Source organism: Aulonocara sp. 'chitande type north' Nkhata Bay, linkage group LG9 (assembly GCF_057382095.1).
Source record: "Aulonocara sp. 'chitande type north' Nkhata Bay isolate Kocher_YH1m ecotype deep benthic linkage group LG9, A_spYH_male_GT1.1, whole genome shotgun sequence".
NCBI classification, from domain to species: Eukaryota; Metazoa; Chordata; class Actinopteri; order Cichliformes; family Cichlidae; genus Aulonocara; species Aulonocara sp. 'chitande type north' Nkhata Bay.
This window is the reverse complement of record NC_141352.1, coordinates 1466209-1493318: the sequence shown is the minus strand read 5'-3', so window position 1 is coordinate 1493318 and position 27110 is coordinate 1466209. Positions and strand designations below refer to the sequence as shown.

Sequence of the window (27110 nt, the reverse complement as noted above, 5' to 3'; positions counted from 1 at the left end):
ATTGTTGTCAGGTGTGTGTGTGGGCCAAGGGCAGGAGCCCACAGTGAGCTCCGCCCAGGCAGAGAGGGAGAGAACAGAAACAGCAAATGTAGCCTTGTGGGGCCGACCGGGCAGGCACGGAGACCATGACAGTACCCCCCCTCAACGGGACCCTCCCGGCGACCCACCAGGCTTACCTGGATGCCTGCGGTGGAAGTCCCGGAGCATGGCCCTAAGCCAAACACCATTACAAAAAGAAGGTAGAAGAACACTTCTCCAACTCCAACCCCCGACGCATGTGGCAAGGACTCCAGACCATTACAGACTACAGGACCACCAAACCCTCCCCCGCATCCTCTGATGTCTCCTTCCTCAACGAGCTCAACAACTTTTATGCTCGTTTTGAGCGAGGGAACCCCACAACCACAACCAAAGCAGACGTGACGCCAGACCACCAACCTCTGACTCTCTCCCCCACCGATGTAGGAGCGGTGCTGAGCAGGATCAATGTCCACAAGGCTGCAGGTCCCGATGGCATCCCCGGGCGTGTTCTCAGAGCGTGTTCTGAGGAGCTTGCAGGAGTGCTGACAGACATATTTAACCTGTCCTTGGCCCACGCTGTGGTACCGGCCTGCTTCAAATCCACCTCCATCGTCCCGATACCCAAAAACTCCAACCCATCTTGCCTCAATGACTACCGCCCAGTAGCACTCACCCCCATCATCACTAAGTGCTTAGAGCAGCTGGTCCTAGCACACTTCAAATCCTGTCTCCCCCCCACCCTGGACCCCCACCAATTCGCATACCGCCAGAACAGGAGCACAGAGGATGCAGTCTCCATCGCACTGCACTCTGTCCTCTCACACCTGGACAACAACAACACCTACGCCAGAATGCTGTTTATAGACTTCAGTTCAGCATTCAATACAATCCACCCCTCACAACTCATCAGGAAACTGACAGACCTGGGCATCAGTTCCCTCATCTGCAAATGGTTACTGGACTTCCTGACCAACCGCCCCCAACATGTCCGGCTGGATAACCGCTGCTCATCTACAATCACGATGAACACCGGTGTACCACAAGGCTGTGTGATGAGCCCTTTCCTCTACTCCCTCTTCTCCCACGACTGCAGACCTGCTGATGGTTCCAACACCATCATTAAGTTTGCAGATGACACCACGGTGATTGGCCTCATCAGTGACAACGATGAGGCCGCCTACAGGGAGGAGGTGGATCGTCTGGCTGAGTGGTGCGACACAAACAACCTGCTGCTTAACACCGAGAAGACCAAGGAGCTCATCGTGGACTACAGGAGGAATGCTGACCCACATCCACCCATCCACATTAAGGGGACGGCTGTGGAGCGTGTGAGCAGCTTCAAGTTCCTGGGAGTCCACATCTCCGAGGATCTCACCTGGACGACCAACTGCTCCAAGCTGGTCAAGAAGGCTCACCAGCGCCTCTTCTTCTTGAGGACTCTGAGGAAGAACCACCTGTCCTCAGACATCCTGGTGAACTTCTATCGCTGCACCATCGAGAGCATCCTGACCAACTGTATAACAGTCTGGTACGGGAACTGCTCTGCCTCGGACCGGAAGGCGTTGCAGAGGGTCGTGAAAACTGCCCAGCGCATCGCCGGAGCACCACTTCCTGCCATAAAAGACATCTACAGGAAGCGGTGTCTGAAAAGGGCTGGGAAAATCATCAGAGACCCCAGTCACCCATCACATGGACTCTTCACCCTCCTGCCCTCTGGGAGGCGCTACAGGAGCCTCCGGACTAAGACCACCAGGTACCGGAACAGCTTCTTCCCCACAGCTGTCAGACTCCTGAACTCTGCCTCCTGACATCTGACCCACGTTAACTCATGGACTGAACATACACACACACACACAATGGACAACTGTACCCTCAAACACACAATAATAACATGGAGTGAACCACCACTCACAACCACTAGCACTTTATATAGCCTCTGTAGAAATTATCCACACCCTCACTTACCTTAACTGCACTACTGTATAGCCCTGTGTAAACAATCATTCTGTACATACGATAATTTTTAACCCTACAACTGTTTACAACTTGCATAGTTCCCATTTCTGTATAGCTGTATATCTCAGATTCCTGTAAAGTTATTTATTTCATATTCTGTATAGTTTTTTTTATATTTATATCCTGTCCATATCCTGTACATAGCTTGTACTCACTACAGCCTGTACATACTTATAGTTATAGAATATTCACAACATACTTCATACCGTGTACATTATAACATAATAGACCCATTTCTGTAATATACTTACATATCTATATTATTGCTAATATATATTGTAATATATCTATATCACTAAGCACTTCTGGATGGATGCAAACTGCATTTCGTTGCCCTGTACCTGTGCATGTGCAATGACAATAAAGTTGAATTCTATTCTATTCTATTCTAAACAGGACAGCAGCTCGAGGCACCCAGGAGCGTTCCTCTATCCCGTAGCCCTCCCAGTCAACCAGGTACTGAAAACCCCGACCCCGGCGCCGGGAGTCCATGATGCGGGTGATATTGTAGACCAGCTGACCATCCACGAGCCGGGGGGGCGGCGGCGCCCTGGAGGGAGGGCACAACGGGCTGGAGAGCACCGGCTTGACCTGAGACACACGGAAGACATTGTGAATGCGCATGTTGCGCGGCAGCTTGAGGCGGACAGACACAGGGTTCACAATGGCTTCAACGGGAAAGGGGCCAATAAACTGAGGGGACAGCTTCTTCGACTCAGTCCGTAGCGGCACAAAACGGGTAGCCAGCCATACCTGTTGACCGATGGTGTACTCGGGGGCCGGTGTCCGGCGACGGTCAGCGAGGGTCTTGTTCCGCTCCTTAGTACGGAGTAGGGCAGCCCGAGTCGCCCGCCAGGCACGACGGCACCCGCGGAGGTGAGCCTGTACTGAAGGAACGGAGTGCTCACCTTCGATGGCCGGGAGCAAAGGCGGTTGATAGCCCAGGGACGCTTCGAAGGGAGACTTGCCCGTGGCGGAGGATGTGTGGCTGTTGTGGACGCATTCGATCCATGGAAGCTGTTCACTCCAGGTCGATTGGTTGTGCGAAGCGACACAGCGGAGGGCAGCTTCCAGCTCCTGGTTGGCCCACTCCGATTGCCCGTTACTCTGTGGATGGAAACCGGAAGACAGACTGACCTTGGCCCCCAGTGCGGAGCAGAACTCCCTCCAAACACGGGACGTGAATTGTGGCCCTCTATCCGAGACGATGTCCTCGGGGATCCCGTGAAGACGGAACACATGGGAGGTGAGGAGCCGGGCCGTCTCCAAGGCAGAGGGGAGCTTCGGGAGGGCGACGAAGTGTGCAGCTTTGGAGAAACGATCGATAACGGTAAGTATGGCGGTGTTACCAGCGGAGGGCGGCAGGCCCGTGACAAAGTCCAAAGAAACATGGGACCATGGTCGGGCTGGTGTAGGGAGAGGCTGCAGAAGACCCGGTGGAGGGCGGTTCGAAAGCTTACTCCGGGCGCAGGTCGAACAGGCTGCTACGTACTCCTTGGCGTCCCTAGCCATAGCGGGCCACCAGAAGTAGCGTCGGAGGAACGAGCAGGTGCGGAGGACCCCAGGATGGCATGAAAAGCGGGCGGTGTGAGCCCACTGGAGAACCTGAGAGCTGACGGCTGAAGGAACGAAGAGGCGACCAGGTGGGCCAGTTCCAGGATCCTGTTCAGTCTCCTGCACCTCTTGGATGAGCCTCTCGATCTCCCAGGAGATGGCTCCAATTACGCAGGCGGCCGGGAGGACAGGCTCAGGGTCCGAGTCCTCCCCAGTGATGGAGAATTGCCTGGACAGGGCGTCTGGCTTTACGTTCCGTGTTCCTGGCCTGTAGGTGATAGTGAAGTCAAAACGAGGGAAAAACAGCGCCCACCTGGCTTGCCGGGAATTGAGACGTCTAGCCGAGTGCAGGTACTCCAGATTCTTGTGATCCATCCAGACGATGAATGGTTGTGCTGCTCCCTCCAACCAATGTCTCCACTCCTCCAGGGCCAGCTTGACGGCCAGAAGCTCCCGGTCCCCAATGTCATAGTTACTCTCTGCTGGAGAGAGACTGCAAGAATAAAAGGCACACGGGTGCAGCTTACCGTCCGTCTGTTGAGACAGAACTGCCCCAACCCCGGAGTCCGACGCGTCCACCTCCACAACGAACTGCCGTGTACGGTCCAGTTGCCGGAGTGTGGGAGCAGTGGTGAACCTGTCCTTGAGCAGGGCGAAGGCTCGCTGAGCGGCAGAATCCCACTGGAAGGGAACTTTGGGAGAGGTGAGTTTAGTAAGAGGGAGAGTGATCCTGCTGAAATCGCGAATGAACCGTCTGTAAAAGTTGGTGAATCCCAAAAAACGTTGCCCTTGGCGGCAATCAGGAGGAGTAGGCCATTCCACCACAGCCCGCACTTTCTCCGGATCAGTCCGCAAGTCCCCCTTCTTGATAATATGGCCCAGAAAACTCACTGAAGTCATGTGGAAGTCGCGCTTCTCCCCCTTCACAAAGAGCCGGTTCTCCAGAAGGCGTAGCAGGACCTGCCGGACAAGGACCTTGTGCTCCTCGAGTGTCTTAGAAAAGATCAGGATGTCATCTAAGTACACAAACACACAACGGTTAACAAAATCACGAAGGACATCATTAACCATCGCCTGAAACACTGCGAGGACGTTAGTCAGCCAAAACGGCATCACGAGATACTCAAAGTGGCCCCGATGCGTATTGAACGCGGTCTTCCACTCATCCCCCTCCCTGATGCGCACCAGGTGGTAAGCGTTGCGCAGATCCAGCTTGGTAAAGATGGTCATGCCCTGAAGCAGTTCAAAGGCCGAGGAAAGCAACGGCAAAGGGTACTCGTTTTTAACAGTGATCCGGTTAAGGCCCCGAAAGTCAATACACGGCCGCAGCGAACCATCCTTCTTATCCACGAAAAAGAACCCAGCCGCGACGAGGGAAGAGGAGGGGCGAAGCAGCCCCGCCGCCAGCGACTCCGCGATGTAGCGCTCCATAGCATCCCTCTCCGGCCGGGAGAGGCTGTACAGGCGGCTAGACGGCAGCGGAGCCCCAGGAAGAAGATCGATGGCACAATCGTTTAGGCGGTGCGGGGGAAGGGACCGCGCACGATCCTTACAAAAAACATCCCGCAGATCGTGATAAACCCGCGGAACCACCGAGAGGTCCGGGGCGCCCGACGGCGAGGCCGCGGGCAGGAGCGGAACGGGGGAAGCCGCAGCCCAGAGGCAGTTCATGTGGCAGGCCACACTCCAACCAAGTACGGCACCCTTCTCCCAGTCAATATGCGGGTTGTGGAGAACAAGCCAGGGGTGACCCAGGACCAGCGGAGTGAGAGGGGCCTAAAATGAAAAAAAAAAATCCTTTCCGTGTGGTTGCCCGAGAGAGATAACGAAAGGAATTCAGAAACATGAGTGATGTCAAACAGGCGCTGACCTGATAGTGCGTGAACGCGGAGAGGAGGAGCGTGACAGAGGCTCCAAGGCGATGTTTAATTTGGCGGCGAGTGAGGTGTCAATAAAGTTCTGCTCGGCCCCAGAATCAATGAGAACGGAGAGAGAGTGAGAAACAGTCCGAACACGTAGTTTAGCCGGCAAGAGAAGTCTGGGGAGAGGGCTTTCACTCGACAGATCGCCCACCAGCACCCTCTCGATCACTGGTGAGCGCGCCCTTTTGCCAGCGTTGGGCAGGAGGAGACAGAGTGTCCTTTGCGGCTGCAATAAACGCACTCACCGGAGGCAAGGCGGCACTGGCGCTCCGCAGGCGACAGCCGTGAGCGCCCAAGTTGCATGGGTTCTTCCCCATCCCCGGTGTCGGCGTCACACGACCCATGGGCAGCAGTAGAGGTCCCACAAAAATCCAGCGGGGCATGCCCCGAACGCCCGCGCGCGCTCAGATGTGCGCGCACCTGGTTGTCCACCCGCATACACAAAGCCAAAAGCGCATCTAGGGAGGAAGGCAGTTCACGGAGCATCAGTTCATTCCTTATTTCCTCATTAACATTAGTGAGCAATGCACTTTTAAGGGCCTCTTCCCCCCATTTTGCCTGTTCAGCCAAGGTAGAAAAGTCAATAGAAAAATCAGCCATGCTGCGTTTACCTTGTTTAAGCGCAAGCAAGCGCTGGCCGGCGGTGGCAGTTGTGGCTTTCCTGTCAAACACACCTTTAAACTTAGTAAGAAAGTCAGAAAAGGTGATGTCCGGCTCCACCTGAAGCGCAGCTTGAGCCCAGGTTAGAACACGGTCCTGGAGTAACTGGACAATATACAGTAAGCAATTTTCACACAATCAGTAGAAAAGGCTTGCAGTTGCTGGCGAAACTGAAGGGCACATTGAGTGAGGAAACCAGCACATTTATCAATCTCTCCCGTGAAAGCCCTTGGAGTAGGGAGAAATCTGTCAACATGAACAGGTGAGGGAGCAGGTGGCGCGACACTTACTGCTGGAACTGGCGCCTCCGACGGAGGAGCGGCGACCAGTGGAGCGGCCGGTAGCGGTGTTAGCCGGGCCACGGCCTGTGTGAGGTTCGCGATCTCTGCTCGAACGTGAAAAAACATCTGCTCGTGGCGTGGCAGCATCCCGGCCAAAGTGGCGAGGGTGGGAGTCGAGACCGCTGGGTCTGCTGAATCCATTTCCGTGGCTGGATGACTTTCAACTCCCGCCACAGATTTTCTATGGGGTTGAGGTCTGGAGACTGGCTAGGCCACTCCAGGACTTTCAAATGCTTCTTACGGAGCCACTCCTTTGTTGCCCGGGCGGTGTGTTTTGGATCATTGTCATGTTGGAAGACCCAGCCTCGTTTCATCTTCAAAGTTCTCACTGATGGAAGGAGGTTTTGGCTCAAAATCTCACGATACATGGCCCCATTCATTCTGTCCTTAACACGGATCAGTCGTCCTGTCCCCTTGGCAGAAAAACAGCCCCATAGCATGATGTTTCCACCCCCATGCTTCACAGTAGGTATGGTGTTCTTGGGATGCAACTCAGTATTCTTCTTCCTCCAAACACGACGAGTTGAGTTTATACCAAAAAGTTCTACTTTGGTTTCATCTGACCACATGACATTCTCCCAATCCTCTGCTGTATCATCCATGTGCTCTCTGGCAAACTTCAGACGGGCCTGGACATGCACTGGCTTCAGCAGCGGAACACGTCTGGCACTGCGGGATTTGATTCCCTGCCGTTGTAGTGTGTTACTGATGGTGACCTTTGTTACTTTGGTCCCAGCTCTCTGCAGGTCATTCACCAGGTCCCCCCGTGTGGTTCTGGGATCTTTGCTCACCGTTCTCATGATCATTTTGACCCCACGGGATGAGATCTTGCGTGGAGCCCCAGATCGAGGGAGATTATCAGTGGTCTTGTATGTCTTCCATTTTCTGATGATTGCTCCCACAGTTGATTTTTTCACACCAAGCTGCTTGCCTATTGTAGATTCACTCTTCCCAGTCTGGTACAGATCTACAATACTTTTCCTGGTGTCCTTCGAAAGCTCTTTGGTCTTGGCCATGGCGGAGTTTGGAGTCTGACTGTTTGAGGCTCTGGACAGGTGTCTTTTATACAGATGATGAGTTCAAACAGGTGCCATTCATACAGGTAACGAGTGGGGGACAGAAAAGCTTCTTACAGAAGACGTTACAGGTCTGTGAGAGCCAGAGATTTTCCTTGTTTGAGGTGACCAAATACTTATTTTCCACCCTAATTTACGAATAAATTCTTTACAAATCCTACCATGTGGATTCATGGATTTTTTTTTCACATTCTGTCTCTCACAGTTGAAGTGTACCTCTGGTGCAAATTACTGACCTCTGTCATCATTTTAACTGGGGGAACTTGCACAATCAGTGGCTGACTAAATACTTTTTTGCCCCACTGTAAGTAATGTAAGTACAAAACAAACTTGTGGTAGGTCTAAACTTATTTTCAGAATAATTACATCTGAGACTTTGTTTCATTGTAAGATTATAACAGTGATGGCAATATAATTGTTTGTTGTTCAGCAGAACAGTGTCCAGTAGGTCGGCTGTTATACTTTGTTGTGTTTGAAAATAAAAGTTGGGAACTAACAAGGCTGTACAGTGTACTCAAAATGAGTAAGTTGCCCTAACTTGGTCATCTTACGTAAACTTGATCCAATTTTCTTGAGTTCTGGGAACAAATGAGCTAGTACAGAGTACTTAAAATAAATAAGTTGTCCTAATTTTGTCATTTTTAGCTAAGCTTTACTCATTTTTTTTGAGGCAACGAGTTTCCTCAATTTTTTTAAGTTCAGGGAACTATTTAGATTTTACAGTGCAGTAACTTAAGTAATAAAAAGAAGAATCAGTGAATGTTTATTTCACATTGTTATTATTATTATTGTGCCTTGTTCTAAATATACATGTTATTGTTGTTATTGTTGTTGCCCTCCACCACAAAAAGTCCAGGGAGGTAGCCAATCAGGCCAGCTGTTTGCATTGATTACACTGTAAAATCTAATTAGTTCCCAGAACTCAAAAAAATTGTTAAAAATTGAGTTCAGCCTATTTAATATTTTTAATTAAACACAATATTACATTTTACAGTGTAGAGCTATTGTCCTGTTAGCTGTCCTTGAGTCTGTTTGTCTGGCACCTCAGCAGCCTGAACCTCCGGTCAGACGGCAGCAGCTTAAACACCCGGTGTCCTGGATGTGTACAGTCCCGTAGGATGCTGTGTGCCCTCTTGAGACAGTGCATGCTGTACAGGTCCTTCAGGGAGGGAAGAGGATATCCAATGATTTTTTGGGCCATATTGATGACCCTCTGAAGTGCCTTTCTGTGTGCTGTGGTGCAGCTGGAGAACCACACACTGATGCAGTATGTCAGCACACTTTCAATGGAGCAGCGGTAGAAGACAGTCAGCAGCTCCTTCTTCAGGTCCATTTTTCTTTTCTCAGAAAGTGGAGACGCTGTTAGGCATTCTTTAAAACCGCAAAGGTGTTTGAGCTCCATTGGAGGTCTGTGTCCATGTGCAGAACTTGCAGGAACTTGAAACTGGACACCCTTTCCACACACTCCCGCGTTGATGCTGACAGGTTGCAGCTCAGACTTCCTCCAGCTCTTTTTTCTTTGTGGTATTGAGGTACAGGTTGTTGTCTACACATCAGTCTGACAGCCTCTGAACCTCAGCTCTGTATGCTGTCTCGTCTCCACCAGAGATGAGCCCCACCACGGTGGTATCATCTGCAAACTTAATGACTGCGTTGTCTGGGTGGGAACTAACACAGTCATGTGTGTACAGAGTGTACAGTAGGGGACTCAGTACACAGCGCTGTGGAGATCCGGTGTTAAGGGTGAGGTGGCAGCAGGTAGTAGAAGGAAGTCCGATATTCAGCAGTTTAACTATTAGTCTGTCCGGGAGTATCGTTTTGAAAGCAAAGTCAACAAAGAGCAGCCTGGGATAACGCCCCTGTTGTTCCAGGTGAGAGATGGTGGTGTGGACTGTTGTAACAATGGCATCTTTATTTGATCCGTGAGATCTGTATGTGAACTGGAGTGGGTCGAGTGTGGGTGGCAGGCAGGACATGATGTGACGTCGGACCAGTTTCTCAAAGCACTTCATTATAACAGGTGTTAGAGCAACTGGTCGGTAGTTGTTGAAATGGCCTATTCAAAGTCCTGACCTGAATCTGATTCAGGAAAGAACTTAAAAAAGCAGTTCATGCTTGAAAACCCTCTAATGTTTCTTTTTTTTTTTTTTTTTTTGCCTGTCCCGTTTGGCTCTTTTGCCATCAGAATTGTTGTCTAAAGGCAAACAAAGATGCCCAATGGATTTACTTTACCAAATTGACCATCCCAGCCTTGCCGTAATGGTCCATTTGATTCACGTTTTATTGTTTATTTTATTTTCACTTACTGAATACGGGACAGACTTGACTGGGGGAAAGAAGGGGAGAAAGAAAGAGGGAAAGAGAAGAGGGATGGGGGAGAAGGGCAAAAAACATAAACCAACAGAACGGGCAGAGAAAAAAAAATGCATATATCAATCACCTGGATCACCTGCTGAGAAAGAAAAAAGAAAACAAGCAGAAGAGAACAAGAGTAATAGAATAAACAACATCACAATGATATATGGGAATATGACAGTAAATACTACATATTAAACATTATTGTGCAGCACATAAGATCAACAGAACACAGTGTGCTTTGAGGTAGGAGCCAAAAAGGGTGTAGTTTGTGGGTGTGAGCACCCGTGTGTACACCTGTGAGCATGGACGCGCTTGTTTTTTTAAAAGGTTCCTTCATGTAATGATCTGCTAGAGGGTGTGGGGGGGCCACAGCCCCGTCCTCCAGGGCATGAAGCAGGTATGGAGGAGATCAAAACTCCAGACATCCAGAGGCCCCCAGAACACAAGAGACCAAGGAAGACCAACAGAGGGGCAGCCGCGCCACTGTCCCAGAAAGAGCCGAGGAGAGTCCCAGATGAGGGCTCACCCAGCAGCCGCGGAGCAGAAGCCAGGGGGAGTTGCAGTGACGCGCCCGTGAGCTCCGCCGGCAGCCAGCCGTGCCTGAGTGACCGAGCCCCAGGCCGAGAGGCCGGTGGCACCCCACCTCCGAAGTGGCCCGAGCGAGCCCCAGGCTCCAGGCCCCGATAACCGGCCACCAAGGAGTGAGCCGGTGTGTACCTGGACGCCCATCCCCGGACACAAAGAACCACCAATGCACCGATGTCTGAGGGAGTCCGCCACTGGCAGGGGAAGTGGTGGTAGGGGGAGATAGGCCTCCAAACCTTGGAGGGCCTGAGATGTCCCCAGAGAGGTGCCGCCTGACACCCAACCTGACATATAGACACAGACATACAGGCACACACAGATACAAACATCCATTCCCACCCTCATGCTCTCATATGCACTTACTCCACACTCAACCAACGTGGAGACAGACATAAAGAGACGCTGTACACACGATCACACTCCCCAAGCGTACTCTACAAACCGGGTCTAGGTACCCTTGCCCCTGGAGGGGGGAACTGCACCCAGACCCAGGTGGTGTTACCCTTTTCCCTGCGGTGGGGGGAGGCAGACCGCCCCGACTCCGCAGCAGCAGGGAGGCCCCACACTCCAGACTGCAGTCGGACGGCCAACTCCTCCTAGCCCCCCCGCTCCAGCAGGCCGCAGAGAACGGGGGTGAGAGAAGACTCCAAACCTCCCTCCACCCGCTCATTGTAGTGTTGATGCATGTGTGTTCTAAGGTGCATTTAAAACCCAGGAGGGCATGGAGCTACCTGCCAGAGAGCAGCAGGTAAGCGCATGGTCCCTCCTGCTATCCCTCAATGTCTACGTGTATTTAAAATTGAGAGGTGGGCAACGACGCCACGGTTGGGGTGTACACCCTGATGGTAATTTGGACTCCGTGTATCGTGCCCACCCCCAAGATCCTATATGTATGTGTAATGAGAGTGTGAGTAATGTGAATGTCTAAGTTGTGGGATAAAATTGAGGCAGAGGCAGCCAGAAGGGGACAGAGGGGGGGGGGGGTAGCCTTCTCTGTACCCTCTAATGTTTCTGAATTACATTTCATGAGTGGGCCAGAATTTCTCGACAGTGCTGTAAAAGACTTGTTGCCAGTTACTACAAACAGTTGATTGCAGTTGTTGCTGCTAAGGGTGGCCCAACCAGTTCTAAGATTTAGGGGGCAATCACTTTTTCACACAGGGCTATATAAGCCCTTTCCCCCCCTTAATAATAAAAACCTTGATTGTTTACTTCTGTCATCTTTGTTTAATGCTTAAATTTGTTTGATTATCCAAAACATTTAAATATGACAGCAAATAAAAATAAGAAATCAGGAACAGGGCAAACACTTTTCCACACCACTGTATGTCCAGGTTTTAGAGCAATGCATTCTATTTTACTGACATTTTCCATGTACTGCAAGATTTGTGGAACAGAGTTATTTTAATAATGCCAGTCTGCAAGTTTTCTATTGTATAGCATTCCTTTACATATTTTACAAACATTTTCAGAAGGACCAAATCCATAATTTTTAACTGGGTACACCTATATTCAAAAGCAGGGTTAAAAATTTACTGTTGCCTTACCCTGACTACATGTCACCACCTTCCCTGATTTCGAGCCATATATATATATTTTTTTATCCTTTTATTTGTATGTTGACATCAAATGCAGAATGCCCTTGTATCTCACATTTGATTGGTATATTTTTAAAGTGATATGATAGCTACAATTCAGACACTATTAAGGCGATGCTACATATACTATTGTGAAACAGTTGAAATGGGAACATTCCTGGTGACTAATTTCTTAGTCAACTAAACCAGGTAAAAAACAGACTAACCGACAAGGCTAAACAGACTAACAAATATTCCGTAGCTAAATATAGCTATAGTAATATAGCTATAATATAGTTACAGTCATGAGTAGTGCAGCATCTGACAGAAAAATATGCCTTTCCACAATTTTATCACAGCTTAGAAAGACTTACGGTGGCCCTGAAGTGCAAATCACACCAACAAATTGCTAAACACAACAACAAAATTGAGAGGCCCTGAAGTGCAAATCACACCAACAAATTGCTAAACACAACAACAAAATCGAGAAACAAAAAAACAAATGGAGAATCACAAAAACAAAACTGAGAATCACAAAAACAAAATTGAGAAGCACAAAAACAAAACTGAGAATCACAAAAACAAAATTGAGAAGCACAAAAACAAAACTGAGAATCACAAAAACAAAATTGAGAAGCACAAAAACAAAACTGAGAATCACAAAAACAAAATTGAGAAGCACAAAAACAAAACTGAGAATCACAAAAACAAATCAAGAAGCACAAAAACAAAAGAAGAATCACAAAAACAAATCAAGAAGCACAAAAACAAAAGAAGAATCACAAAAACAAATCAAGAAGCACAAAAACAAAAGAAGAATCACAAAAACAAATTGAGAAGCACAATTACATTAAGAAAACTGGAAAGGGTAGGTACCAGTCGGCAACAGGAGACATCACTGATTGGACGTCCGCGCTGTTCATCTTTGGAACCGGAAGTTACTCTGCCTGTGGCGCATTTTTTTCAAACATGAACATTAGTGGTGACCCAAACATAGCTGTCGCTATTCGAGAATATTTTGATTCAGGACATACATACGAGGTGATACTGGATATGCTCAAGTGTAATCATGACATTGCAATTAGTATGCGTACACTGAAAACGCATTTAAAAGAATCTGGACTGTACAGACGAGGCAACTATTCTCCACTTCCTGAGGTGAGGCGTGCCATTTTGGCCGAGCTTCGAGGACCAGGACAATTGTTTGGATATCGGACCATGTGGCAAGTTCTCAAACAAAAACACAAGCTGCGTGTCAAGCGTGATGTAGTTATGAGGCTGTTGAGACAACTAAATCCTCAAGGAATCGCTTTGAGAACTCGAAGGAGGTTCACAAGATGCACGTATCACTCCATGGGGCCCAATTACATATGGCATGTAGATGGCTATGATAAACTGAAACCCTTTGGCTTGGCCCTGTCAGGATGTATAGATGGCTTTTCAAGAAGACTGATGTGGCTTGTGTGTGGAGCAACAAACAACAACCCGGCTGTTATAGCTCACAATTATATAAACTGTGTAAAGAGTCTTGGTGTGATACCAATGAGATTACGAACAGACTTCGGGACTGAGAATGGGACTATGGCAGCAATACAGTGTACCCTCCGTCACGCGCACACGGACTATTATGCTGGATCGTCAAGCCACAGTTACGGATCATCTACTGGGAATCAGCGCATCGAGTCATGGTGGTCTTATTTCAGAAGAGGAAGGTGGGTACATTTGTGTCTGGTAGGTGTAAGCTACAGTGAAAGCTGATCAGATCGTTTTTTTTACATGCATTTAAGAAAATAGAGTAGCGTCCTGCTGGACGTGTTGAAAAGTTGGATGAGATAGACGTTAACAGCCGTCACTTTATTGCAGGAACTCAAAATGGTCACTGTCAGCTGTTGTGCCGAAATGAGCATGCTTGCCTAGATTTAACGACGCCAATACAAAATGAAAAACTCAGACCAAACTCTCCACTCCTCACAATCAACACACAGAACAGAGTGAAAAGAATACAGCATTTTTAACAAGAACATTACTGCAGGGTCGCTTCAATATTTATGGAAAACTAATATGCATTACTTTGTTTGACATCCATTTGTGGCATGTTTTAAATGGGACCAAAATGTAACAAACCCTATAAAATGACCAAGAACAAAGCTAAATTGATTCTTAAATATTAATTATATACCCAGGTCTCAGTTTTGGATGGACTTGTTTGGAGACCTAAGAGACTCTGGAAACTTAAATGGAAGCCACGAACACCAATGCTTGCTGAGATTCTGCTTCAGAGGGGTTCTACAGAAAGACCTGGATGAATGCAAAGACCTCTGGAACAAACACAGGATCCGGCCAAGCAGACTTGCATCGTGTCCAGGGGGGATTCCAAACGAACTCTATCTCTTGCCTCACAGGTATTTGAGTTCTTAACAAAATGAATTAACCTTTTGCATCAAACTAAATGCAAGGTGTTGTTATTGCTTAAGTTGGTTAATATATATTCATAATTTTACACATAAGTATGATACAGCAGTTTATAACATGTCACTGCATGCGTTGATTTATATAGTTCCATATTGTCAGCAAAAAATCCTTCACTGTTCTATTTTCATTTTGCAGATATGGTTCAAGAGACTGTGGATTTGCTGTTGAGGAGAGGGAACTGGATGTGTTTCCCGAGGAGGGGCTACCGGTTGGATTGTGTGGTGATCCAAACATTGAGGAATATTTACAACAGGTTGTACAACAAAACACACTGCAGCAGCCACAAGACTGGGAATCGGCCACAGAACTGTATTTGGCCCTGAAGGACATAGCTGGGTTTTAGATACCAACTGAACTTCAGTTTGTAATGACATTTGTCAGAGTTACTCTGACGAAGACACACACTGTGTTGAAACGTTAGTTTCTTTCCTTTTTTTGCACCTAATAAAACCTTTGGACTTGAGTGCTCCAGCCCTTCTGTTTTTCCTTCATTTTTTAAATGTTAGTAGTGTTTCCTTTCCCTCTTGCTAAATTGAATATAATATTGTTCATAATATACAGCAACTGGCATGAATTTAAATATTAACATTTAACCACAAGGAAACATTTACAATTTTCTTTAATAAAACCATTTACAAATAGTGTCCAGCATTTCTGTCACTTTTCCAACATACACAATATTCAGAAAAAACAACTAAATGTTTAACAATATGGAAGTTGCTTATCACATGAATGTGTTAGGTTCAGCTGCCGTTGGCACACTACTTAACAGGGTAACTCAGTAACTGTAACTTGATGACCTTGCTGATTTAAGAACATCCAAATCCTGGAGCATTTTGAATTCCAAAGTCCATGTTGGCCTTAAAGATGCCATATGAGTCACAGATGGGTAGCTTCAGAGTATTTGCACAGGTGTTTGCAACTGGAAAAGGCGAATCACTTAAAAACTGGATGCATGGTGGTGGTGTCATTCCTGCCGGTGGAACTGCCGTCAGCCCTGTGGCAAACATCATCAAATCTTCCAGACACACTGCTGTTGCCTTCTCTGAAAGAAGAAAGTAAACACTGTAGTACATTACAGAAAATTAATTTCCTTACCTCTCCTTTCATAAAACTATAAACAAATAAAAACGGCCATTCAAACCTTCACAATCAAGGAGATAATCTGCCCAAAAGCCAAGTGTTAGCACCTCCTTATGCCCCTTGTTGCTTCCTGCTGGGCTGAGATCTGGTCTGAACATGCTCTCCAGTTCTGAAGCAGTCAGGGCCTTTGCAGAGAAGCATAGGAGTGGGGCCAGCACACTGGAATGTTTTTGCAGTGCACTTAAAAAATTCAGACTTTCCAGTCCATCTTTAAATCTGCAAAGGATAGACAAATAACTAATAATTGGTTTATAGCTATGACTATTGCAGTCTTCTAAATTGTGTTTAAATGACTTTACCTACTAGATCTTTCATTATAAATTTGGACAGATTTCAAATGCATACACAAAAATAATTCATAGTGCTCATAAATTAACTGTGACAGCAAAAAAAGAAGAGCTCATTGGGATTTCAGCATTTAAAAAAAAAAATAGTGCTTTCACACTGGAATAAACAAGTGTGTCGAAAAAGGGATCACCTCTTTTTATAAATAACTGAAAAATTAATCATGTTGCATGACTGATTATTATGGGTCATTGTGAACAATAAATGTATACTAAATTAGAGTTCTAGTGTCAAAAGGTTAATAGCGTGCAACAGTGGCTCAGGAATTAAGTTGTTGTTCATCAGATCACCGGATGCTACCGAATCAGTTTTTTCATATACATCTGAAGGTCTGAAAATGTCAGTGGCTGCTGTGATGAGCAACTGGCCATCCTGAATTTAAAAGGAGTAATGAGTTTACCGTTGTATGACACTTTGGTTTCTTTCAAGGATGTACCATCTGAGGTATTCCTCCACAAATGCTTGTTTCTCACAAGGCTTGACATTTCTGAGGCATCCAGCAGTTTGGAAGATTGTGCTGTTTTGCAAAATAAGATTATGCAAAGACTCCTCTGATTCAGCTTTCAGGACCTATAAAAAAAAAAAAAAAAAAAAAGGTTTACTGTAAGAAAAACAAAAATAATTTTCACTACTTTTACGATTCATTCAAACATTGGATTAAAGAAATAATCAATTTGTTATTTCACTTGTGTTGTTGGGAGGTGGAAATCTGTCCTTTCAGATTACAGAATCTACCTTGAACCTACTTTCAAGATATGATCCAACACGGATAACTGTTATCCTGATTTAATCTTTTAAACTGGCCCCAAGTGTCTTCTAAGTAAACCCATTCCCTGAGCTTAGGTAATTTTCTACCTGATGTAGAACTTTTGTGATCTCCTCATCTTGCACATCTTCTACAGTGGCGCTGAAACTCTGATTCCCTGTGATGTGGTTGACCAGGTTCTTGGAGAGGAAATGTGGTGCTGGTCCCCCATGCACAATGGATACAGCGATCATCTTTCCTGCTAAAAAGTACTCATCTTGCCTGGCAGCTGTTATACAGGGCACATAATTATCATGGTTAATTGCTATTAAATATGCTAATGAAAAAAATAAGCCAATTTTTATTAAAATTTCCATTGTAATAATTACGGAGAAAACATCCACCTCTTGAATTATATACAAGATAACGGCTCTCTGGAGGTCCATCAAAGATGGGGCGATTTCTCAGACTGCCCATAAGAAGTGTGAGGAATTCACGCCTCGGGCCACCTGTATCCAAACCGTCTTCAAAGCTGCCAGCATCATCATTAAACTTGATGAACATGTCGTAGTTGTCAGAGTATGTGCTGCGTCGAAATCCTCTAACAGCTCCATCCCATACAGCTGACCTTGATATATTGAACCTGCTGACCTTCTTGTGGTCAAGTTCCAGTGCCAAATTTGCAATAATTTCATGTGCCTCCAAATTGGTGTCTCTAAAAAAAAAAAAAAGGGAAACTTATTTTTTAAAGGTGTATATACTTCTCTCATGATTGCATGATGTCTTGTACAGAACAAGATGGCGGTTAATTGGATTCAAATGTTTAAATTACTAACACAGGTTCTTCTGGGGGCTCAGCTTTGGCTTCGTTAGGAGTAGGATCTTCATCATCAATCACAATCAGTTCAAACAGCTGTGTGTAGTTTCTGCAGAGTGAAAACATGTACACAAAGTGTAGATGCAAAAATACAAATGCATAAACATGCAGTTCCACTTTTATAGAACGATTCTACTATTTATTTTTCTGAAGAATCAAATGTAAAAGAGTCAAACTACATACATTTATAATAATTGTGTGTATATATTTTGTGCAAACCTCTGGAATAATTACTCAAGATACAACGCACCTGTAACAGGAGCTCTCGACAGTGAGGCATTCAGTAGTGCCTGTATCGTTTTCTTCTTCCAAATCTATGACCTGGAAATACAGAAATGAGGATGAATGAAAATTCATATTTGACCAATTGATAATTATTTTAATATAGGGAGCCTAAGTCTCCTCCCCTTCTGGTCTGCTCGTGGGTCCCTGAACAAAAGAAAAATGAATGGAAGTGAATGGAGCTATAAAAGTTATTTTCTGGTCTGCTTTGCCTTACTCTCTGAATCACACATATGTTGTACTTCAATTTAAATAATAAATAATTGTGTTTCGACTATGTCTGTAATGTAATTTGAGATTTGTTAGCTTGTAAAAATTTGTCCTTAAAATGACTACAAGTCAGATGTCGCAAATATGATGTCGCCTCAGAAGCTTTTCTCCCCCAGCGTAGCTGCTAATTATCACATGGCCAGATTTATAGTGGTTTTCTCCACATCATCCTGGAAGAAGGATTCGAAGCTCGCTAAACAAAACTAAGCTTTTCCTCTTCTCTGTGTCTGGTTCGATGATGTCAATTTTGTGAGACGAACATTTACATTTCGCCACGTCTTTTCAAACAAAACATAAAATAACCTTTGCCACCTGTCGCTTAAGCACTTTTTGGCATCAAAATGTGTTTATATACTTCACGGACATCATATTTTAAATCCATTATACACATCAAACGGGATCAGAAAATAATTTTTATTGGCTCATAGACTCCTATTTTTTTAGCAGTATGGGACCCATGGTCCGGAAGTAGATGGATGTACCTTAGGTTTCCTATCCCAATAGATTATCTAAAGGTACAGTAAGTAAGAATGAAATAAGAAATCCTGTGGTCAAATTTGTGTACTACAGTCTATCTTTATAAACAAACGAGTGACTCTCCCTCCTCCCGTTCCATGAGTTTCATGGCTACGGATCAGCGCCAGAAGATTCTAGATGACAAAGACGAGTCATACACAGTTAGTTTCAATGTAACCTTCCTTCCAACATGATTGAGACATTAGACTGCTTTGTGATTATTTCACTTAGTGTACCTTTAAGGGGTGGATGTTATAATCTATTGATAGTATGAAAATTGATGATGTGAAATGCATTGTATAATAACAATGAATGTAATAAGCAAACATTGAATCGTCATCTAATTGCAAAGTAAAGGCGGTGGAGATTGTGTGCTGCACTGTTTTACTAATAAAATAGTTTTTTACCTGTTGTACTTCATTAGCAAGCACAAGATCCCCAGCACCCTTCCTTAGAGAACAAAGAAAAGCATTATTGTTGTGTACTGTGAAAATATTAATTGACACTTTGAAAATATTTAAGCATCTTGATTAACAAACAAGCAATACAAGTATTATGTAGTCCATGTTCCAAAAACCATATACAGAATGAATGACTGTGTGTTATACTTGTATAACTATGCATGTGACAAATAAAGAACCTTGAACCTTTAACCTTGACAAAAGTGTATATCTCATTAATACAAAAGTTTAGGCAAAAAAAAAGTAAAAGATTACATGTTCTTAAAATATCACTTACTCATATTCTGCCGCTTTCTGTAAAGGACTGCTTTCATGTTGAAGTTCCCATGGCTGAAACAAACAAACAAACACACGCACGCACGCACGCACGCACACACACACAAAATGTATTTCACATTTAACTATTAACTGTTTTACTGAACTGAGGCAAATGGTGGTGGCTAAACAACAAGAAAACTCTATAAAAAAAATTTAAATTGTACTTACCAGTGTATCAGCAAGATCAAACTCAGAGGGCCTTTTAATAACAATCTCGGGGTCAGAGTCAGACAAGTCTGAGTTTTCTCCAACTACAAAACATGAAAACAAATCAAGCTAAGCAAACTAAATTCATACTAATGTATGAAACTTTATTTGATCATGAATAATAGATTAATACGAAAGGCATAAAGTTAGCATTTAAAAATCATGACTCAGTAGATCCAAAAATGGCTGAATTTCATGTTTCCAGGAAGAAACATAACATATACAAGCTAATTTAGGCAGCAATGGTGGCAGAGGAGTTAAAAGCCCGCCCTGTAATCAAAAGGTTGAAGGTTTGAGCCCTGCTCAGTCTGTCACAGTCGTTGTGTCCTTGGGCAAGACACTTCACCCTCCATGCCAGGTGGTGGTAGTGGGAGGGATAGGTGGCATCTGTGTACAGCAGCCTTGCTTCAGTCAGTGAGTCCCAGGACAGTTGTGTCCACATTGTAGCTAATCACCAGCAGTGTGTGAATGTGTATGGGTGAATGACTGGTTTTGTTGTGAAGTGTCTTGGGGGGGTTGTAGAACCCTAGAAGTTGCTATATCAAATACAGGCCATTCACCATTTTAATGTAGGTATGCTATTGACTTGCGTGCTTTATGCGTAATGTTATCATTTTACAATTTCAAAATTAGCAGTTGTTGAAACTAAGGGAATGTGTGTCAAAATCAAAACAAACATTAGCAGCTTACCATCTTCAAAGTCACTCTTCAAGCAGATGAAAACAGTGATTCTTTGATAAGGCTTGCCAACTTCAGCCTTATAAGCCTCAAGTGTAAATGGTCTTTGTGTTCCAGGGACAGTAATGACCTCAGTGCCATCCGGATACAGAAGAAGGAAAGGTCCATCTTTTAGATCTTTGTTAAAGTCCTTCATTTTTTTAACAGCTTGATTGAGCAGACTTGTGGCAGTAGCGTCAGGGTCTGTTGTTAGGAAAATAGTTTTTCCACGGTATGGCTTCAAACCACCCTTTTTTATGGTCATCAAGCCGACATTTATCTGTAAGGAAAAACACATGAACAATGGGCCAAGTAGATACTAATATGACTCTAAGCAGATCTATTCAAACTTGAATATTTATTAACTGCTAAAGAGGGATCTTCCTGACAACCTAAATGTACAATTACTCGTAAACAATTGTTCTTATTCTGGATAGCTTTACTACACTGAACATTTTTTACACAACTCCCCTAAGGAATAACAAAAGAATGTCATTAGAAAATTAACCTCAACTTGTTTTCAGACTGAGCTAGCCAAACTACCTGAACCTTTCTTTTTTCCTTTTTCTTTAAGCCCTTCCTCCCTTCAGAAAACTTTTGCCTCTCTTCATTTTTCTTTTTTCTGTATTCTATGAAGGTGCTGAAGGTTGGAGTCGGGCAGTTTGAGGTAGTCTGTGATGCTAAAGGGAAAAAAAGGAAAAATGTACTACAATGTCACACATTAAAGACATTCATTCATGTAACATTCCATTGTCCACACAACACGCAAATAAGGACAACACTGAATAATCTCACTAGAAAATTTCTACCAAGGAATGACAATGCAACTGATACTATTGACCAATACAATTCTACACCAGTAAGTTTTAATGTATAGACACATAATAGGGTTAGTTCCTAAAGTTAACCAAACATAATAAATGAACTAATTTATTATCGTTTCAGTTGTGGAAATGCTCAGAGGACTGTTCCACGAAGCAAGCTAATCCCAAAAGCCAGGCTCACTCTGAAAATCCAGGCTCGATTGCCCCAAATTCGGTTCCAGGAACGAGGCTAACCTGCAGTCTTTCTGCTCATTCATTATGCAATATGCTTGTGGACAAGTCTGGTCCGTGGCACCCTAGCTGCGAGGTTTGTTAACACTAGAACTGCCCTCAAACCTTCACTACTAGAAAGGTCTTGAGCAGTCATTTTGACAGCTGCGTGCATTTTCAAATGAGCCTCGATTTTCTGAGCTCGCTTAGTGGAACAGCCCTCTGGTCTGCTATGGGCTGGAAACAGCTAACGCTAGGCTAATAAATCAATAAATAACAAACATTTTATTATGCTTATTAACTTACTCAATGGGAGTGAAGTGTCTCCGATGCAAGATGCGTGATAAAGCCTCTCGCCACAGCCGCTGCAAAAGTTCGGCGACTCCTCAACCAGCTTTTTCCCACAGCTAGGACAAAACATTCCGCCGTTCTTCTTCAAACGAAATGCGCCACAGGCAGAGTAACTTCCGGTTCCAAAGACGAACAGATCGGACATCCAATCAGTGATGTCTCCTGTTGCCGACTGGTACCTACCCTTTCCGGTTTTCTTAATGTAATTGTGCTTCTCAATTTGTTTTTGTGATTCTTCTTTTGTTTTTGTGCTTCTTAATTTGTTTTTGTGATTCTTCTTTTGTTTTTGTGCTTCTTGATTTGTTTTTGTGATTCTTCTTTTGTTTTTGTGCTTCTTGATTTGTTTTTGTGATTCTTCTTTTGTTTCTGTGCTTCTCGATTTGTTTTTGTGATTCTTCTTTTGTTTTTGTGCTTCTTAGTTTGTTTTTGTGATTCTTCTTTTGTTTTTGTGCTTCTTGGTTTGTTTTTGTGATTCTTCTTTTGTTTTTGTGCTTCTTGATTTGTTTTTGTGATTCTCAGTTTTGTTTTTGTGCTTCTCAATTTTGTTTTTGTGATTCTCAGTTTTGTTTTTGTGCTTCTCAATTTTGTTTTTGTAATTCTCAGTTTTGTTTTTGTGCTTCTTGATTTGTTTTTGTGATTCTCAGTTTTGTTTTTGTGCTTCTCAATTTTGTTTTTGTGCTTCTCAATTTTGTTTTTGTGATTCTCAGTTTTGTTTTTGTGATTCTCCATTTGTTTTTTTGTTTCTCGATTTTGTTGTTGTGTTTAGCAATTTGTTGGTGTGATTTGCACTTCAGGGCCTCTCAATTTTGTTGTTGTGTTTAGCAATTTGTTGGTGTGATTTGCACTTCAGGGCCACCGTAAAGACTTGACCTTTAGCCTCAAGTTGACTGAACTTGTGAGTGATGAAGAATGGCACAAGTGTGTTCTCACTTGCATCGTTGGTGCCTCTGTGAGGCAGAATAAAACAAACATTCTCCAATTTCAGTACTTGAAACCTTCAACCTTCTCACGTAACATTTGGAAAGAAAGCAAATAAGCTTTATTTTCATACTGCGGCTGTTCATCTGTGGCACCCTGTGAATTTATGTGAATAACCATAACAAAATGGCATTGAACAGGCTTTCACAGCGCTAGAGGTAAGTAAGATGACAAATAGAATCTACTTAGAGGCTAAGCAGGAAATTCAGTATCAAACTGATCCACACTTCTATCAGCGTGACTGCTCAGGGCATTATAAACCTGGATCTGTTATTGGTGCTTTAACAAAGAGATGGGCTTTCCCCTTCCCGCTCAGTCCACTCTCCCATCGTACAAATCAATATATATAATTTTTCAAGATCAGGACAAATCCACTGCAATGCTGACGTTATTAAAACAATAAATACATCACAGAGACAGGTATTTGCTGGGAGCCACAACTGGATTAAAGGTCCTATTTTCTCCACCTCTCACTCTCTTTCTGCCTAGTTAATTTATATATACCCCACTTCTTAATACCACTCCCTGGTTTTTAGTAATAACATAAATAAAACTAAACTGTAGGTGTTTGCACTGAGATGGAGGGTTGCTCGATTGCTCAAGTCATCCCCCTCCTCAGGTCTCTTCTTCTCCATGTGTATTTCTTCTTCAGTCACTTTCCTCACTCACTATGTGTTAATAGACCACTCTGACCTGCAATGACTTTGCCAAATTATTCACAGAAAAATCCAAAAGATTAGACAAGCAATTGGTACATCAACAGCATATTCAGGATATGTACTGTGTCCACCGAAAAAGTGTTTAAACACCATCAAACAGTTTCGCCCTATTAACAGCAAAGACCTGGAGGACATCTTAGGTCAACTGAACCCCTCCTCTTGCTTTTTAGATGTAATGCCAACAAGTTTTTTCAAAAAGGTCTCAAAGACTTTTGAGTCAGACCTGTTACAGATCGTCAACTTTTCTTTAATGTCAGGTGTGTTTCCAGAATCACTAAAAACTGCTGTAATCAAACCTATACTGAAAAAGGACAATCTTGACAAGACACAAATGAACAACTACAGGCCGATCTCAAATCTCCCATTTTTAAGTAAGATCATTGAAAAAGCAGTTTCTCAACAGCTCAATTACTTCTTAAAACAGAATAACTGCTATGATGCCTTCCAGTCAGGCTTTAGACAGAACCACAGCACTGAAACCGCTCTGACCAAAGTGTTTAATGACATATGTCTGAATACAGACAGTGGAAAAATGTCAGTCTTAGTTTTACTGGATCTCAGTGCAGCATTTGATACAGTTGACCACAACATATTACTCAAACGACTGGAGAACTGGGCAGGTCTTTCAGGAACTGTACTAAACTGGTTCAAAACATACTTAGAAAACAGGAAATACTTTGTATCAATAGGTAACTTCACATCTGAGCAGACAAGTATCACATGTGGAGTTCCCCAAGGTTCCATCTTGGGACCCCCTCTGTTTAACATTTACATGCTCCCACTGGCACAGATTATAAAGAACAACAAAATAAACTATCACAGCTATGCAGATGACACACAAATATACATCACAATGTCACCAGGAGATCGAGGCCCTGTACAGGCTCTTGGTAAATGCATTGAGGAAATTAATGACTGGTTGTGCCACAATTTTCTCCAGCTAAACAAAAACAAAACTGAGGTAATAGTCTTTGGTGCCAAAGAAAAACGATTACAGGTCACCAGAGAACTTCAATCTATACACCTAAAAACCACAAACCAGGCGAGAAATTTGGGTGTAGTGATGGATGCAGACCTAAACTTAGAAAAACACATTAAGACAATAACAAAGTCAGCTTACTATCACCTCAAGAATATATCAAGGATAAAAGATCTGATGTCTCAACAGGGCCTGGAAAAACTAGTCCATGCATTCATCTTTAGTAGGCTTGATTACTGTAACAGCATCTTTACAGGTCTACCTAAAAAATCAGTCAGACAACTACAGCTCATTCAGAGCTCTGCTGCTTGAGTCCTCACTAAGACCAAAAAAGTGGACCACATCAGTCCAGCTCTGAGGTCTTTACACTGGCTGCCTGTCCGTCAGAGGATAGACTTTAAAGTTCTGATGCTGGTCTATAAAGCTCCGAATGGTTTAGGACCAAAATACATCAGTGACCTCCTGACCCAGTATGAACCTTCCAGATCCCTCAGGTCATCTGGATCTGGTCTTTTATCAGTTCTCAGAGTCAGAACCAGACACGGAGAAGCTGCATTCAGCTTTTATGCTCCTTATATCTGGAACAAACTCCCAGAAAGCCTCAGATCAGCTGAAACACTCAGTTTATTTAAATCCAGGTTGAAGACTCACCTGTTCTCAGCTGCATTTGAATAAAGCACCAAATCTACACTTTTAAGCTTAAATTGCAAAACTTAAATTTTAACTACTGATTTTATCTACTTTTTTTTTTTATCAATTTTAAAACACACTTTTTATTGTTTTTTGTTTTTTAATGTCTCTGTGAAGCACTTTGAATCACCTAGTTGTTGAATTGTGCTGTATAAATAAACTTGCCTTGCCTTGCCTGTCTTCCTTCTCTCACCCCATCCGGTCGCAGCAGATGGCCCCGCCCCTCCCTGAGCTTGGTTCTGTCGGAGGTATCTTCCTGTTAAAAGGGAGTTTTTCCTTCCCACTGTCGCCAAAGTGCTTGCTCATAGGGGATCATATGATTGTTGGGTTATTCTCTGTATGTATTATTGTAGGTTCTAGCTTACAATAATACATTAGAATCTGCATAAATAAAATTGAATGTGTATCTTGCCCATATATCCTTGGGCTAGACACTGAACCCTTAGTTTTCTCCTATGCGTCCACTGACAGATCTTTTCGAGTACCGGGGGTGCTCTGAAGACCTTTTTTTGACTCTGCTGTGGTGTCATTCATCTTCTATGGTGTTGTCTGTTGGAACAACAGCTTATATACAGTTGAGATGGAAGCAGTTGGATAAGCTCATCGTGAAGGCCAGCTCTGTTCTAGGATGCCCATTTGACCAAGTGCAAGTGGTCGGAGACAGAAGAACTCTGGCAAAAATAACATCATTCTTAATAATGGCTCCCACCCCATGCATGAAGCTGTTGCAGAACGGGAGAGGTCCATCACTGACAGACTGCTGCATCCTAGGTGTACAAAGGAACATAATCGCAGGTTCTTCCGCCCAGCAGCTGTTAGTATGAAGGTTTGCGTGGGTGTGTCAGTCCAGTCACAGAGTGTTCAGGGGGAAGACACTGTTTTGCAGTCTGGCATTGAGGGCCTAAAGAGTTCAGGGTGAAGAGTGTGTGGGGTCCTCCACAATGCTGGTGGCTTTGCAGGTGCACCATTTGCGATAGGTGCATGTGATGAAGGGAAGAGAGGCTCCAATGAGCTTTTCAGATGTTCTTAATATCCGCATAGGGTATTGCGATCCGATACGGTGCAGTTCCCATATCAGACAGTGATGCAGCTCTTTAGGACGTTCTTGACAGTCGTTCTGTAGAAGGTGGTGAGAATGGGTGGTGGGAGATTTCTCAGTTTCCACGGGAAGTAAAGACTGAAGATGTCAGCGAGAACATCTGCCAGCTGGTCTACACATTCTCTGAGCACTCTCCCAGGGATGATATCTGGACCAGCAGCCTTCCGTGGGTTAACTCCGTGAAGTGAAATTCTCACATCGGCTGAGGTTAGACACAGAACCTGGGTGTTGTGAGGAGGGGTGCTCTTCCTCACCATCACATCATTCTGATATGCTTATGCATTTTTAAATTATTAAAAAAACAAACAATGGGAATTCATCAGTGGTTGTTGATCAATGGTCATGACAATTTGCATATTAATTTACTGTTTATCAGACTGAGTAAACCTGCAGTCAGCTAATATGGACAAAGTAATTTGGATGAATGACAAAATATTTCTCCCACTGAAAACGGTAAGTCCAAATGAATAGAATCAACTTTTTCGGATATATGCTTGCTATATGGTCCTGCATGCCTGTCAAGAGGTTCTGGCTTAAGATATGTGAAGAACTATCCGTATAGTTTAGTTGCTGTATCCCAACCTCAACCAGGCTGTGCATCATAAGTGACATAAGTGAACTAGATATGGAAGCAAATACATCATATATATGCCTTGCTTCTTTTTGCATCACCAAGAAAACGATCCTCGTGAGCTGGAAATCAAAAAACACCTTATGTATCAATCATGATCACATTACTGTAAAGAGAATGTCTACCTCTTCAAAAATCTGGATGAATTTGTCTCTCTCTGGTCCCC

The 27110-nt window shown here is 44.1% G+C and overlaps 1 protein-coding gene across 1 annotated transcript; it reads right to left on the bottom strand.

Annotated features, from left to right (window-relative positions):
* Window positions 1-15334: 15334 nt before the first annotated feature.
* On the bottom strand, window positions 15335-22173 carry LOC147321388 (G2/M phase-specific E3 ubiquitin-protein ligase-like). The gene is made up of 13 exons (XM_086305074.1): window positions 21804-22173; window positions 21007-21143; window positions 20437-20743; window positions 19708-19790; window positions 19499-19551; window positions 19168-19210; window positions 17943-18013; window positions 17652-17741; window positions 17220-17530; window positions 16926-17104; window positions 16471-16640; window positions 15727-15941; window positions 15335-15627 (listed from the first exon to the last, which is right to left on the bottom strand). Exons 1-13 carry the CDS (start codon window positions 21991-21993, stop codon window positions 15392-15394), a joined length of 2085 nt encoding a protein of 694 aa, XP_086161200.1. The 5' UTR covers window positions 21994-22173; the 3' UTR covers window positions 15335-15391.
* Window positions 22174-27110: the final 4937 nt, after the last annotated feature.

Excerpts from the sequence above, each read along its gene's own strand:
- LOC147321388 (XM_086305074.1), bottom strand. The coding sequence starts at position 21,993 with ATGTCCGATCTGTTCGTCTTTGGAACCGGAAGTTACTCTGCCTGTGGC. Across the intron at positions 19,211-19,498 it reads CAGAAAGCGGCAGAATATGA|GAAGGGTGCTGGGGATCTTG; the intron begins GTAAGTGATATT and ends TTGTTCTCTAAG. Across the intron at positions 17,105-17,219 it reads TCTTGTATATAATTCAAGAG|CTGCCAGGCAAGATGAGTAC; the intron begins GTGGATGTTTTC and ends CCTGTATAACAG.